This window comes from Coenobita brevimanus, chromosome 14, assembly GCF_032717465.1.
Source record: "Coenobita brevimanus isolate Jiangsu-jjx chromosome 14, ASM3271746v2, whole genome shotgun sequence".
Classification (NCBI taxonomy): domain Eukaryota; kingdom Metazoa; phylum Arthropoda; class Malacostraca; order Decapoda; family Coenobitidae; genus Coenobita; species Coenobita brevimanus.
Genome location: NC_136967.1, coordinates 11,442,227 through 11,458,052, shown reverse-complemented (window position 1 = coordinate 11,458,052; position 15,826 = coordinate 11,442,227). Strand labels below are relative to the sequence as shown.

At 41.7% G+C, this 15,826-nt stretch overlaps 1 protein-coding gene across 1 annotated transcript in view; it reads right to left on the bottom strand.

Annotated features, from left to right (window-relative positions):
* Nucleotides 1-6,764: 6,764 nt before the first annotated feature.
* LOC145419065 (uncharacterized) overlaps nucleotides 6,765-15,826 on the bottom strand; it is a 35,970-nt gene continuing 26,908 nt past the window's right edge. Inside the window, exons 7-8 of the mRNA XM_080287313.1 lie at nucleotides 9,671-9,838; nucleotides 6,765-7,650 (exon numbers count right to left, since the gene is read on the bottom strand). Of these exons, the coding sequence (XP_080143439.1) occupies nucleotides 6,971-7,650; nucleotides 9,671-9,838 (848 nt within the window). The 3' untranslated portion in view covers nucleotides 6,765-6,970. The remainder of the gene's footprint in view (nucleotides 7,651-9,670; nucleotides 9,839-15,826) is intronic.

Genomic DNA, 15,826 nt, shown 5'->3' with positions numbered 1-15,826 from the left:
CACACACACACACACACATTTCCGGGACTTCCCACTTGCCAGCATTCAAGTACACCCAATACTTGTACATACTTCACATTGCCATTAATCTCTTCAGTCCGAGAACATCATTTATATTTTATTCTTGTCATTGTCAGGCAAGATTGATTTTTTTTTTTTTTTTTTAAGATCTAAATAGAAAAGAAGGCAGTGGAGGGTAAGGTCTACATTCTCGTCAGTTAAGGAAGCCCCCAAGCACCAACGCCTAAGCGATTTATTTTGCATATTACTCCTTACTGTCCTCTTCTGTGTCAAAGACCACCATACTCAGCTTCAATAACGTACAAATTGACATCAACCAGCCGTATCCAAAAATAAATAGGCAAGGAAGATGAGCTAGGGAGTTTCCTTAATCGAAAGTATACGAACCAATAGCTAACTCCTCAGGCTTGTAAAGTGCATCCTAAGATGAAGAAAATAGTGTGAAGAAAACAGGACTGAAATCGAAAATGTATCACAGGATGAAAAGGATCAGATTACAGAGCATCGTCTCATCTGATGGCAGTAACGAAGTTGAATGATAATACAGTACTTTCGTCCATAGGTGCATCTTTGTTTGCAGTGATCCTTTACGCCGTTTTCTTGACCTTTAATCATATATTCACTTGAACCTTATCTACATAGCTTTAACAGAGAAAACTCCTTTATGAATTACTAGCTTTTAAAATCTTTTCCCAGACTGTTTACCTTTTACTGTTATTTGGATAGCTATTTCCTTGAGTGCATGAGAAGAGTAAAAACTAGCTCTTCCTGATTCTGGTATCCGATTGGAGAACGTTGATCGTATTTACTGTCAAGCAGAATTTAAGAAAAAAATGGACAAGGTATCTAGAAACCAGGATTTTGTGCGCTGACTTTGTGTCTATAAAAAGTCAAGAAGTCATTTACACTGTCACGGAACTGTGTCAAAACTATCAGTGAGATTTAGCCGACGTGATAAGCAACATTCAGGCTGGTTGGCATCTCACTCCTTTAGTTAAAACCCCAGAAGTGTAAAACGCATATTGACTCCGATTGTACAGTAGCTTGAGTGTAGTGTGAGTGTGGCTGTTTTTCAGGTTATGCGTCGCTGGTGGCTGAAAGGATCGTAATGTAAAAGTATTTGTCCGATTAAGTTAACTGGTGTAGAATGCCTATGTTTTATTGATGAGTGAAGTGTATTGATTTTCTCCACCTTTTATTGATCTGATATTACTGATGAGTGACTGGAGTTGTGGCCCTTTTCTCACTTGGCACATTTCATTTTCTTTTTCCCTATTTCTTGATCCTCTTCACCTCATTTACAAGAGTGTGGTGGCACGCTGGTCAGTCTCACGTAGAAGTAGACACCACACTAACACGTCATGGTTTAAATCCGAAAGGTTGCTGGAAAATTTTCTATCACGTAAACTCTGCCAGGGTTGTAGGATGGTCGCCTGTGGTTTATATGATCTGGATTACGGTAATCCAATCAGGAACCCTTCAACGCCCGATTCATAACAGGGATTATTTTTAGTTTTTTACTAGGTTAGGATAATGATGATGATGATGATGGGCTCGTGAATAACACCGCAGTAATATCCATATGCATAACCTAGAGAAAACACGATATTCCCCCGTAATCTTACCCAAACACGACGCAGCAGCTCTTAGGGGTGCGGATGTGTTGCATAAAACTGCATTAGCTTAAGGAATGACTCACTGGTTTTTGTGGGTTTTTATGTGCACTCATGAAGCTGACATAAATTAGTATGCACGCCACCACCAGTCTCTCTCTCTCTCTCTCTCTCTCTCTCTCTCTCTCTCTCTCTCTCTTAAGCATGCACACACGCACCCACACACGTACGTAAATACACACACACACACACACACACACACACACACACACACACACACACACACACACACACACACACACACACACACACACACACGTATAAGCAGGTCCATATAATCACCAATCCAGCAGTTGACACATAAAAAATAAAACAAACACTTGTACACACTGTCCCAAATGATCCTTACTCCAGTCACTAACATAAAAAGACATCGAGACACGTACACACGTCCCACAAAATACTAATGGAATGACAGCCAAAAAAATATACACACGTACACAGTCCCCCATAAAACACACACACACACACACACACACACACACACACACACACACACACACACACACACACACACACACACACACACACACACACACACACACACACACACACACACACACACACACACACACACACACACACACACAGGCTCACATAAACACCCTCCATTACTCCCGTTCCTCGCCCAGTTCCTCCTCATAACACGGCAGAACAGCAGCAGCCCACTGACATAGTTTCCACAGCCCCACAGCACCACCACCGCAGTGAGGTGACCGCTAAGGAGGGGGAAGATGATTGTAACTTCACTGCACTGGAATTCACTCCCCATTCATCCACTTGTAACTCTTCCCCCACTCGGTGTTTTGTACCGGAGGAGACGGTTAAGACATTTATGTAGATTGCAGGGTGAGTCATAAGAAGACATAAAGTGTTAAGGTTGTTGGAGTTAGGAAGATTGCATAATGTGTGCTGACGTCGTCTTTTATGCACATACAGACATATATACGTATATCTCTCTATCCACCGATTTCTAAAATATCTAATCCGTTTTATCTTTCTGTCTCTGTTTATCTGTCTATCTATCTATCAGTATATTTTTGTCTATCTGTGATACTGTGTGTGTGTGTGTGTGTGTGTGTGTGTGTGTGTGTGTGTGTGTGTGTGTGTATGTGTGTGTGTTTATGCAAAGAAGTAGGAGCCCGCAGGATTGTTCCTTCCAAGGAAAAACAAAAACAAGATAACAGAGAGCCAGATTCAAGAACCATTCATTTCGAGATGCCTGGACACACTGCATTCGAAAGACTGTAGATCATAGGCAATAAGAAATTCAGACAGTGGGAGACAGTTCCAGAGTTGAGCTGTTGCATTCAAGAAAGACTGGGAGTAACGGTTAACTCTTGCATTAGAGAGTTGGACAGAAAAGGGATGAGAGTTTGTTGCTAGACGGGTGCTACGCGCCCGCCGTAGAGGTGGTGGGATGCAACCAGGTAATTCAGAGGACCAGTGACCAATGAAGTAGCGATAGAAAAGAGATATAGATGCAACAGTGCGAGCAAGAGACAGAGGTTGATGGGAGGCAATAAGAGGAGGAGAGTTAATGAAACGAAAAGCCTTTGACCCTGCTGTTGTATTTCTATAAGACACTTTTCTTGACATATTACGTTTTGTTCAGATACCACAATTTTATAGGCCACGAAACTGCCTCCGTATATATTAAGAAATCGTACTTGGTAATTACTGCAGCATTCACCTCGTAATTTCTGTGAATCATGAAGTATTGCTCATTTTATATCAATAACAATCTCTTTAGTACTATGACTAGACGCAGGACAAGCCTGGTTTTGTGTTCAGGCTGGTAATACAGGAAGCTTGAAATGTCGATTCAGCAGGAGATGCAAGTGTGAAGTGTGCCTGTATGGTGTGTATAGTGGCAGTGTGAAGTGTGGTGATGTTTGATATATGAGTATGAGATGTAATACTGCATTTTCGCATTTCTCTACGCTGGACGGAATTGTTTGCTTGAAGTCTGAATAAAATCCCGAAGTGCGTCAGCAGCAGCGAAAGGGTTAAGCTAGTGACAGAAACCACTCTTCCACAGTTCTGCAAACAAGAAGACTGTCAGCTGACGGAAGTCATGAAATAACATGTGATGTCTATTTTACCGCATATTTACACTCTTTACTCTTAGCATGCAAGATCTTATTTGGCTTTGAAATGTTTTGATACGATGGCGGTTTCAAGGAACTGTTGACCGGAACTACCCATAGATTTCCAGTAAACATCTTACTCTCCTTGTTTAAGTACGAATATGCAACGCTGAGAGCACCAGAGACAAAATGCGAGTCGGGTCCTATTGAGTGAGGCTGAGGGTGAAGTATGTAGGCCAAGTGGACCATTCTGGTGATAAATACTGGCTGCGGCGACCAGAGCCCACAGGAAGCCATTGCACGACCCATATCCACACCTACGCTCAGACTGGGCCGGATTCGGGCTGGGTAAATCCTTAGCTTTTGCACACCGACGACTTGAATTTGCACTGCTGTATTTTCTCCAAGTCACAACATATTCACACATACCGTACATAATGGTATAGTAAGTACCCTCGGATGCTGCACAGCAAAGATATATAAAATGAAATTTTCACAGACACATGTGAAGGCGTTGAATAATATAAACAATTAAGACTGATGCAAGTCAGCGCTGACATAAGGCTGTATTCGAATAGAGAAAAACAAAAGTTCAAAATAACATTAAAAATCATCCGTCAGTAATCTAGTATCAGAAAGATTAAAGTTCTTCATTTACATTGTGGAAATGAAGGAAGACTTCTTTTTCCATGCATGGTAGCTTACCAGAGCTGACGTTGTTTCAGTTACAGTGTTCTGGGTGTGGTGGTGCAGGGCTGTGAAGAGACACCGAGCCTCGGGGACTGCAGTTGTGTCCAGATGTGTCTAGGCTGGCAGGTGTTGCAGGTAGTATTCCTTGTCATCATACATGTACATTATACATTTTTACCGTTGCCTAATCTCGGTCTGTCTGGCCAAGCACACCCGTCGACCACATGTAAGCAAATGCTTCTGTGGGGCCGTCCGACAGGTATTGTACAGTATATTCCGTGCAGGGATCGGGCACCTCGTTGTGGCACATTGCACCTTATTAGTGTCAGACCAAGGTCCCTCTAACGGCAAGGTGCAGGAAAATATGAGGTTTGGCTCGGATGGACGCCTGGCTTCACCCAGGGAGCACAGCGCCACCACGCGCAGGCATCTCGTCAGCGTCAGTCTTACTTGTGAAAATGTTGTACGATAGGCATTATCTTTTTATTTTTTGTGTCACAACGTTATATCACTGACAAACAAATGTATTCGAGTCAAAATGTTTGGCAAATGATTTTTCATAAATATGAATCTTGTGGACAATGCAGCACAGCTTACGGATTGAAAAGTAGTATTTTAATACCAGTCGTCATAAGAACTGACCTCTTTTATAGTTCCGTATTTGCTCATGAATGGCTTAGCTCAGTGTAACAAAAATAAAATGCAAATTAATCTTATCACTGAAAACCCTTAGCCTGAATTAATATGATTTTCGATACGAACTTGGGTGGGATGAATCAACTGGTTTACAAAAAATAACATTTATTTGTGAATAAGTAGCCTGAATATGTTTCATTTACTATGTCCTGCTTAATGTAGTAGTAAACATGTTTATGGAGATCTCACAATACTCGCTAGGCAGAACGGGGAGGTTATGCCTACGCACAAAACAGTAAATGAGGGGAAAATGGAAAGCATAGCGACCCCTGCTTGTAGCAATGTCTGTGCCTGTGACGAACAATGCTGTTCCTAAAACACTGAGAGCCATGCTGGCGGGGATTCCGTAGCAACTGTTCCATATCAGTTGATCTCTCTCTAACATTAATATCCTTTCTCATATGTCACTGATGCACACCGTACCCACAACAAATATATACAGATAACATCATTTTCATCATCCCAGCCCCCATTCCCGCCTTAAAAAAAAAAAAAAAAAAAAAAAAAAAAAAAAAAATGGCTGAGTGAGGTGCAGCTGCCCGTACGACTTCCTCAGCACATCCAAGGTTTTGAACCACTGATATGAAAAACTGAACTGTTTGCTCCATGATATTAGACCGTTGCGTCTCAGTCGTGTTCAGTGCTCTTTTGGATAAGTTTACAGGAACTCTTCTGGGGAACTCTTCAAATTAATTTACAAGATACCATGAAGGTGTAATATGCAGAACTAATGCGGTAGCTAAGGAAGAAGGCTTTGGGAATCTCCGTAGCCCAAGAGGACAGAGTTTTAAGTTTCCGGAGCAAATGCTGATATGGACACTAAGGAGGAAAAAAAAATGAAACTCCCATTGGGGTTTACATTCTGAAATTCAGGACTTATGGCTTTGAAACACTACTGTAGGTTCTGTTTCAGTGACTGTACGTTCTGTACCTTATGTCACTCATCAAAGTAAAATCATTTGGTATCATTCTGAAGTTACAGTTGTTCATAATTACCTGACACACCGACACATAAGAAATATCACTCAGGTCCAACGCGGAACCTAAAGGGGTCTTGATATGACTGTACAGCAAATCAGAATATACGACAATGCATGGGTCGGGCCCCTATAAGCTTGTAATGGACGTATATACATAACAGCTTTACATCAGAGGAGACGCTAGTGTTGAAGGCAAGATGAAGGCAGTAGGTTGCATCTTGCTTTATAGGCATTACCCACAGTACCTTTCCTTTTCTTACCACCTTTTCTCCGGCCCTAACTCACCTGTTTCCTTCTACCTCTCTCCTTTCATTCCTCATCGGGGTCTCTATTCCATCGCCTCTTCCCATCTTTTTCGCTGCTTTCCCTTTTTCCAATTTCCTTCACATTGTCTTCATCTTTCTCACACCTTCATGTCGCGACTAGCAGAATTCATGTCTCTTAATAAATATAAGACACTGAATCTGGACCCTAGAGTATGGGGGAAAATAGATAGGGTGAAGGGGAGCAGTTTCGGTATTTTCTTTTCCTGTCCTTTTAAATTCTTAGCCCTTCAGTACCTGGGCGTCTTTTATACTCGTATTGTGTTCTTATAAATTGAATGTATTCAGCTTAAGCGACACCTATGGTAGTGAAGAGGTTAGCTGTGCTCCAAATCAACACTGCCCCCATTTATGGCGATTGGTTTGTGTACCTTAAAAAGAGATTAATTATTTAAAATTTAGTCGTCTAACACTACAGTACTTACAATGGGCAACACAACCAACAGCAGCACAAACTGGAGAACAAATACGTTGCTGAGTTTATGCTGGGACGGACACTAAGCTTTGTCAAGTTTATCAGTATCATTCTGAACAGGGGAATCGTTGGGAGAGGAGGTGGAATTTTCCAGAGGTGGGAGATCGTTAGTAGACGAGGTGGAATTTTCCAGAGGAGGGGGATCGCTAGTTTTTTCCTGAACAGTTTTGTCAACATCCTCTGCCATTTTACTTTGTGCTGCTGTGTCTTCATTGGCTTTGTTCTGAGCTTCTATGTCCTCTTTTTCTGCTTCCTGGATGTGATTGGCTTCAGTGCTCTTGTTCTCTGCTGGTGAAGTCTCATTTATTTCGTTCTGTTGTGGAATTTCGTCATTTGGTAGGTCTGTCATTTGCGTCTCGTTCAAGGTGCAGTTTTCTTCCACGACAGTCTGTACGTTCTCTTTTGGCGGGCGGGGGGACTGCCTCTTTTTCCTCGTAGGGGTACCGTTGGCCTCTGAATCCCGGCGGTTATACTTCCTATTCTGCTTCTTGTATTCACTATTTGAGATTATTTTTACAGGCATGTCCATGATCGCTCGCTGGCGCCGCAGCCTCTTCATCTGGCGTGGTATGATAATTAACTTGCCCGCCAGGTAGTAGAAGAAGGCTGAGATTAGGGCCAGTCCGCTGAAAATCTGGAAAGCTAATCGGGCGTTGAAGGTGGCCATCAAGAAGCTGCCCAGTAAGCTGCCCACGCTCTTACCTGTAGAGGTATAAAGATTAACCTACAATATTTAAAAGGTAATCAGTTATATGATATTCTGCATAACACCTACAGAAGCAACAGGACCATTGTTTTGCAAATCGCATTTACACTTTTCTAAGTTACGCAGGTCTGTCAGCAACCGTGCAACAATACGCTTGTCATTTATATATATTTTGTTGTTACACTGTGTGTAGTACAAACTTTTTATGGAAAAACCATGAAATTGAGAAAATCATTCCTTCCCAAAAGGTCAAAAGTATTTTCCAAAATCAGCTAAAGTACTTCATGAGCTAATATTTATTCGGCCGCACCCGACTGTCACGCTAATCAGAAGCTAATAACTTTACTCCTGTGTGATGTAAAGTTGAAATTCTTACTGCATGCGATGCATTCATTTAATAAATTTTATCAGCTAAAAACTCACCTGTAAAGGAGTAGGAACCCATTGGAATCTGGAATGTGTGTGTGTGTGTGTGTGTGTGTGTGTGTGTGTGTGTGTGTGTGTGTGTGTGTGTGTCTGTGAATGTCTTTCATTCCAGTATAATTTTAATTGTTTAGCTACCATCATGAAGAAATAATATAATAATAATCGGAGGGAAATTGTGATAACATGGCGCTCGCTCGTTCGTCGCGGGCTTGCAAAGCGCACTTTACTGGTTTTCTAAAACAATTAACATTCTGAAACTAAATGCTTTTCATCCAGATCTGTCTTGAAAACCTAAACTTATCTAAAGTATTAACCGTTTCAGGACGTAAAGAATAAGCATTTTATTCCAGCTGCACCAAACAATTTCATACAGCTTACTAGGGGTTTCCCATGCTCTTAACGGGGAAAAAAAAATGTTCGCTAACTCTTTCAGGATGTGAGATGTCATAACCACTTTCTACAAGCTACTGTCAGAGGGCTTTATTCAACTAGAGAATAACTTCCCATCCTTTAAGTCCAAGTGCATCCAAACCCACCTGTACCTCAACATATTCCCACATACTCTCTCATATCCTGATATGCCTGCTACACTCACCCACATATATCCGCACACAACTTATACACTCAGATAAACACCTACGTTCACTCTCTCACTCCAACACTCTCCTATACCCACAAACCCCCTTCCATACCCTCTTAAATCCACATATATCCACACACCTCACATCCCCACCAACAAAAACCTTAAAGCAATTTTCTTCACCCATTTACACCCACATACACACTCACTCCCAGATATACACCCCCACACCTCTCACATTCATCCACTCACACTCTCTCATGTCCTCCCACATACACTCTTCCACATCCAGATGCAAACTCACATACACCTTCGCAGATCATTACCCACAAGCACCCTCCTATACCCACATACACCCTCCAGCACTAAGTTACACATCCACATGCACCCTTCCACACTCAGATACACACCCACATACACCCATTCAGACACTCACCCACAAACACTCTCACACTCAGATGCTCACTCACGTACACCATCCTGCACCTAAACACACACACTTTTAACCCTTCACACCCAAATGCACACTCATATACACCTTTTCACACTCAGAAACACGCCCATATGCTCATTCAGGCCCACACCCAAAAACTCCCGCTCTCACTCATATGCTCAGTCCCTATATACCTTCTTACACTCGAGCACTCAGTAACTTGCAACCCCTTATACCCAGATGCACACCCACATGCAGTTTTCCACACCCAGTCATCCACATCCAGACACACACCTACATGCAGTCTTCCACGTCTAGACACACACCCACATGCACCCTCTCACATATAGATACACTCACATCCGCTATACCCCAAAGCTCCCTCTTGACCCAGATACACCCATACATATACCCTCTCATACCCACAACCCTAAACCCAAGTATAACCAAAATGCCACACAGAGTTATACCCAAGTATAGTCAAACTCCCTCACTCATTTACGCCGACAAAAGCCCACCAGTGACCATGGTTAACCAGGTAATATCCATGTCTGTGAAGGAGGACGATGAAGCTTACCGAGCCCATAATGACAGGTGGCAAGGACGCCCTGCAAGGTGGCGGCGTTGGCTCTCGATGACAGCTTTGCCCCATACACCACTGCCGCCGTGAAAAGGAGCCCCGTGGTGACGCCCTCCAGCACCTCGAAGGGCGCGCACCAGTAGTACTCGTGCACCAGCGAGTAACCTGCAACACAGACATAGGAGATTAATGCTGCAATATGGAAGAAGTGTGATGCCGAAGTGAGAAGAAATATTTAATGCAATAAGAAGAATTTTGGGTGCATTATGGAAGAAATTTGATGCTGGAATAAGGAAGATAAATGATGCATTAAACAATGATTTCACCTGTAATACTGTGAAATCCAGGTGCAGCGTGGAAGAAATTAAACATTATCGTCAACAATTCAGCTGCAGTGTGGAAGAAATTTATGTCGTGATATGAAAGAAATTTAATGCTGCAATAAGGAAGAAAATAAAGGAAGACATCTGAGGCTGTGACAAGGAAAATCTGATGTAATAAGAAAGATATTTACAGACAACAACTGACTGCGCGGTATGGAGGAAGTGTGATTCTGCAATATGGAAGAAATTTTTAGGAATGCATCTGATACTGCAGTTAAGAAGAAATTTGATGCAGCAATTAGGAAGAAATTTGACGCTGTAATATGGAAGAAATATGACGCTGCGATAAGCAAGAAATTTGGCCCTCCGATAAGGAAAAAATATGAAGCTACGAGGAGGAAGAAATTTGACGCTGCGATAAGAAAGAAACGTGATCCTGAGATAAGGGAGAAATTTGACGCTGCGATAATGAAGAAACTTGGTGCTGCGATAAGAAAGAAATTTGACGCTGCGATAAGGAGTAAAATATGACACTGTGATAAGGAAAAAAATATGACGCTGCGATAAGGAAGAAATATGATGCTGAGATAAGGAAAAAATGTGACGTTATGGTAAAGAAAAAATTTGACGCTGCGATAAGGAAGAAATTTGACGCTGCAATAAGGAAGAAATATGAGGTTGCCTAAATGAAGAAATTTGACTCCGTGATAAGGACAAAATATGACGGTGCAGTAAGGAAGAAAACTAAGAAATATAGCTGGTGCAGCAGTTAAGAAGAAAAGATGATGCTACGATAAGGAAGAAATTCAGCTTCAGCGAGGTAATGATTTCTGTATTTCTGCATCAACAAGTGACCTGCTTAACGCCTAGACATAACATATATCTTAATACTGGGGGAAAAGACCAATTCCATGTTACTTTCTTCAAGGTGTATTGCCCCTAGGAGCTACGATAAGTGTGAGTTTCAGCTGGAATATGGACGAAAGTCAGGTGTAACGAAGCAAAATGTTTCTGACTGGTTTACCCCTTCTCTACAAAGACGTCTTTAAAATAACTAAATAAGTAAATAAATTTTGGGAGGGAGAGAGGTATAGATATATTCCCGCTGCCCCAGACAATATTGCTCAGCTTAGGATTTTTTTTTTTTTTTTTTTCAAATCAGAGGGGTTTATAACAGCCTTCTTTAATTTCAAGTACCAAAGGCCTTTCCTAAGCTGAGTAGGATCATGTGAAGGTGGGAAGGCAAACATTTCTGTACTCAGCACCCTCGTTTAACACACGACGAGAGGCCACTCCTAAGCTGAATAGAATCGCCTGGTAGTAGGAAAAATAAAATAATTATGACTTCAGTCGTCGTCAGAGGGGTAGTGGAGTCTGTTTTTAACACTAAGATGACAAGAGGCCACTTCTAAGCTGAATAAAATAACCTTGTCTTAGAAGGAATAGGTATCTGTCGTCGTCAGAGGGTTAACTTGGCCAATATTACCTTAATGTTGCAACGAGAAAAACCTCAACGGCAATCAGGTAAAGATTTCGAAGAACCTTGTGCAGTCGAAACATTGATTGGTAAAACACAGAGTAAGACCGATTTTGTCACCGAATTCGTAGAAATACGTCCAACAGTTTGAATGGTTTAAGCATACCTGTATCTGCCTGACCATCTATTTATCTGACTCTCTGTCTGTCTCTGCAAATAAATAACTTGGTTGCTTGGCTACACGTCTGCTATGGAATATTTTGTATCACCTCACCAGAAACTGATGTGTGTCAATTATAAAGAAGTATGGTATATTAAAGAGCGTATATTTCATTAGTCTGCACTGGACTACATTCGTCTCTTGCTGGTATACTTAGCACATATACTATCCCTAATCATTTACACCTCATTAATCTCTTTTCTACATGTGTGTAAATGGTATTACTATTATTTCAAAGTATCATCATTTCATTAATCTGCAATCTACGTGTTTATAAGTGGCTTAGTTTATTATTATTATTATTATATTATTATTATTATTATCATTATTGTATTAAGTATTATTTCTAAACCTTTACAGTGCCACGCGCCCGTGATGAAGGTACAAGGCGAGTGAGGGGCGATACGAGAGCAAGACCACTGTCCCTTTGATGAGCTGAAGCAGAACCGATCAAGTCATCACTGGAGCTGTTACGTGAGCCGACTCCGGGTATCCAGCGGTGAGTGGGTCTGTGTGGTGGGTGTTCAGTCATGCGTGGTGCAGGAGAGGGACGCCTTCATGTGGTGGCACCGATATAACCAGGTCGCTCATTTGCCTGGTTATACAAACGTCTCTGAACTACCTCCCTACTCCGCGAAAGGAGGATGGTAAACTGCCGGAGAGGGTCATCTTTGAGCCTGCAGTCTACCAGGTTTACGTTTCAGATGAACCTGGGACTACAACAGCAACAACAACAACAACCACTGCTACTACTACTACTACTACTACTACTAAATAGTGGTCTAGTGGTTTAAAGCGCCGGACGGGGAGAAGGCCCTGTGCTGTGTCGTATCGGTTCACATTACCAAGGGACGTACTGTAAGTGCCCTTGGAGATTGCGTAACAACTCTTCCTTAGCGATTTAGTCAGCATATTACACCTCGGGATCTTCTTGTAGGTTACTGATGCAGGACAGCATAAATAGCAAACAAGAGAATATGAAGACTCAGAGGAAGCACGAAGCCCCTGTGCCACATGCAAAATGAACTTATGAAGCGACCGGAGCCTTTTCACGTACATAATGCTGCCTGGTACATTCAAACACTTAACTCCGATCGCCTCTCCTGTCTGGTTCATTGTTCGTCGTTGGGTTCATGGACTCTTGAATGTGACGTAGTGGACTGAGGTGCATATTATCATTCATCTGTGGGTGATAATACGCTCCTTTGTCCACTACGTGATTCAGGCATCTATGAATTTAGCAGTGAGAAAGCGGTAGGAGAGGCGAACGGAATTTTTTTTATTTGATTGTACATTGACGGGCCTAGACTCTGTTCTTACACCGTACAAACAAAATATGCTTTGGGTTTGGCTGTAAGTGCATTCGTCATTCAGGCTTGGAGGTGGTGTGGATCTGTGACACTCCTGCAGAATTAAATGTTGACCTTTTCTGCCATGGACGCACTTTTTTTTTTTTTTTGTTATACAAGCCACACCTAGATAATTTCCTTCAGTTGAGTGAATTTCCAATCGTCCAAAGGTTAAATGAGGTAATTTTCTTCTAATCTTTTGACTGCAGGAGTTCCCCTCAGCCAAACAAAATGGTCTTATGGTAACTTGTACATTCACAGATGGTGAAATTGTAAACTAGGAGAATGTGTAGCTGCGGCGTTGGTGGCAGGGTTGAGGAGGGGGAGACCGAGAATGTATGGACTTCGTATTCATGTTTCTGTATATCTGTATTATATCTATCTATCAATCTGTGTGTCTGCCTATCTGTAGCCTATACATGCGTACGTACATCAATACAGTGTAGCCCTCGCACGATATGATACATGTTTAGAGAGACCACGTGCAGTAAAAGGGTTAAAAACAGTCACCATTAACCCTTCCCCTACGATGGAGACTTTATATTATTGTTACTTGTGCAGGACGATTTTGATCATCTCATAATTTGAAACAGATTAACAGCAGTACATTTTTTAGTATCAGCGAGAAACGACCGAAAGATTTGTTACCAGCAGAACAAGTCTTTGCCAACAGATCTCATTGAAGAAGCGTAACAAGTACAGTGCCTCGCCAGACTTGTGGTGAGTGAAGAGACAGAGGCAGTGCTCGGGAACAAGGGGTTAAACGTTTGATTACTGCGGCCTCTTGTCGTCGGGAACCAGCCAGCTCAGGTCCACGGCAGTGTGAGCACGAATGGGCATTAAGGCGGTATTTCTTACCTCGTGTACATTGGATGAATGAAAGAAATGAATAATAATATTAATGATAATGGTGATGACGAAGATGTTGCCGACGATAATAATAATAATAATAATAATAATAATAATAATAATAATGATGATAATAATAATAATAATGGTGATGATAATAACATAATGGCGGCTTGATGGTTTAGTGGGTAATTACGGCACTCCAATCGGATTGAGCCGGTGAAGGTTTATATCCAAGGGATGGTTGGGGTTTATTGCTCACGTAATGCCACTCAGGGATGAGTGAGGCTAGTCACTCTCATCTTAAATGTCAGGACCAACTTGCCTAGCCCCGGCCTCCTACGCTCCTCACGGGGCAACGTAGGATTGGATGATGGATGGATGGATGGATAATAACTAGAATTCTGAAATTACTGAATCAGTTTTCAAAGAATCCCACACTGCAGATGAAAATACTTTTTTCATTGTACAGCTAATATTCAGGGACTCTTGGTATGACTCATCAGTTTTTACGGATTTTGATCAGTAACCTTGAGATCAACGTGATGGTTTCATACTATGCTGATCATGTTCACTTATGACCCACTACATTTCCACCGGTTTGGTCAAAATCGACCAAATACTTTCCGATTTTGCACTTTCAGGCATGAGACGGCCATTTTGATTTTCCTCGATATGTCAGAAAGAATTTGTTGGACCTCAGTATCAGTACCCGGTGCACTTGTATGTGTTGACGACAACATACTGGAACATTTGGAAAGCAATTGATTCCGTAGTTTTTACTGCGCAGGAGAGCAAAAATTAAAAAAAATAACAGAGGGCGCCAGTGTGACGTTAGTGCTGGGATTTTTATTTATTATTATTTTTTTTGTGTGTGGTCAAAGAAGCCTGCAACCAAGATATATCACTCCTGAAAATTTCAAGTCTCTATCTCGAACGATTTTGGAATGCCAGCCTTCTAGATCTCCCCCCCTCATTATATACATCTACTGTAGGTATATATATATCTATATATATATATATATATATATATATATATATATATATATATATATATATATATATATATATATATATATATATATATATATATATATATATATATATATATATATATATGTATGTATGTAATGTGTGTGTGTGTGTGTGTGTGTGTGTCTGTGTGTGTGTGTGTTTGTGTGTGTGTGTGTGTGTGTGTGTGTGTGTGTTTGTGTGGGTGGGTGTGTGGGTGGGTGCTTAGATAGACTGGTATATCGACAGATAAATGTAATGTTATATAGCCCTGGGTTTCCTTCCAGTGAGTACACTCGTTGAAAGTGGTCATAATAAAGTCATCCGGCGCAAGTCAGAAGACAGTCCTAACGTTCGTCCATTGCCTCCGAGGGTCTTAAGGTGCTCAGAGTTGTCGTATTATGGCGTTGCTTTAAAACACGGATGTGTACTTAAACGAGAATATTCAAGTCTGACGTGATATTCGAACCATATAGTGGAAGGTTCCGTGGCCCTTCATCCTCACAGCCACTTAGGAGCCAGTTTCTTTTGTGGTTGAGGGGGCAATTAACGTCACGCGAGGGCTGGGCCGGGACATTGAGGACGGAAAGGAGGATGTGACGCTGGGTTCCTGTGTAGTGAAGGATTATGGGAGTGTTGAAAGAGAAGTGCATGTACTGAAGTTCTCAGTGTTCGTGTACGGAAGCACTGCTCAACTGACATTACGTAGGCGACACCGAATTCGATGACAATGCGTAAAAGACACTGTCCTATGATATTCAACTGACATCAAGTAGGAGACACAGTGATAGTCAGCTGACATCACGTAGAAGACACTATATTCAACTGACATCACAAAGGAGACACAGTGACATTCAACTGACATTACATAGGAGACACCATATTTAGCTGACATCACATAGGAGACACCATATTCAGCTGATA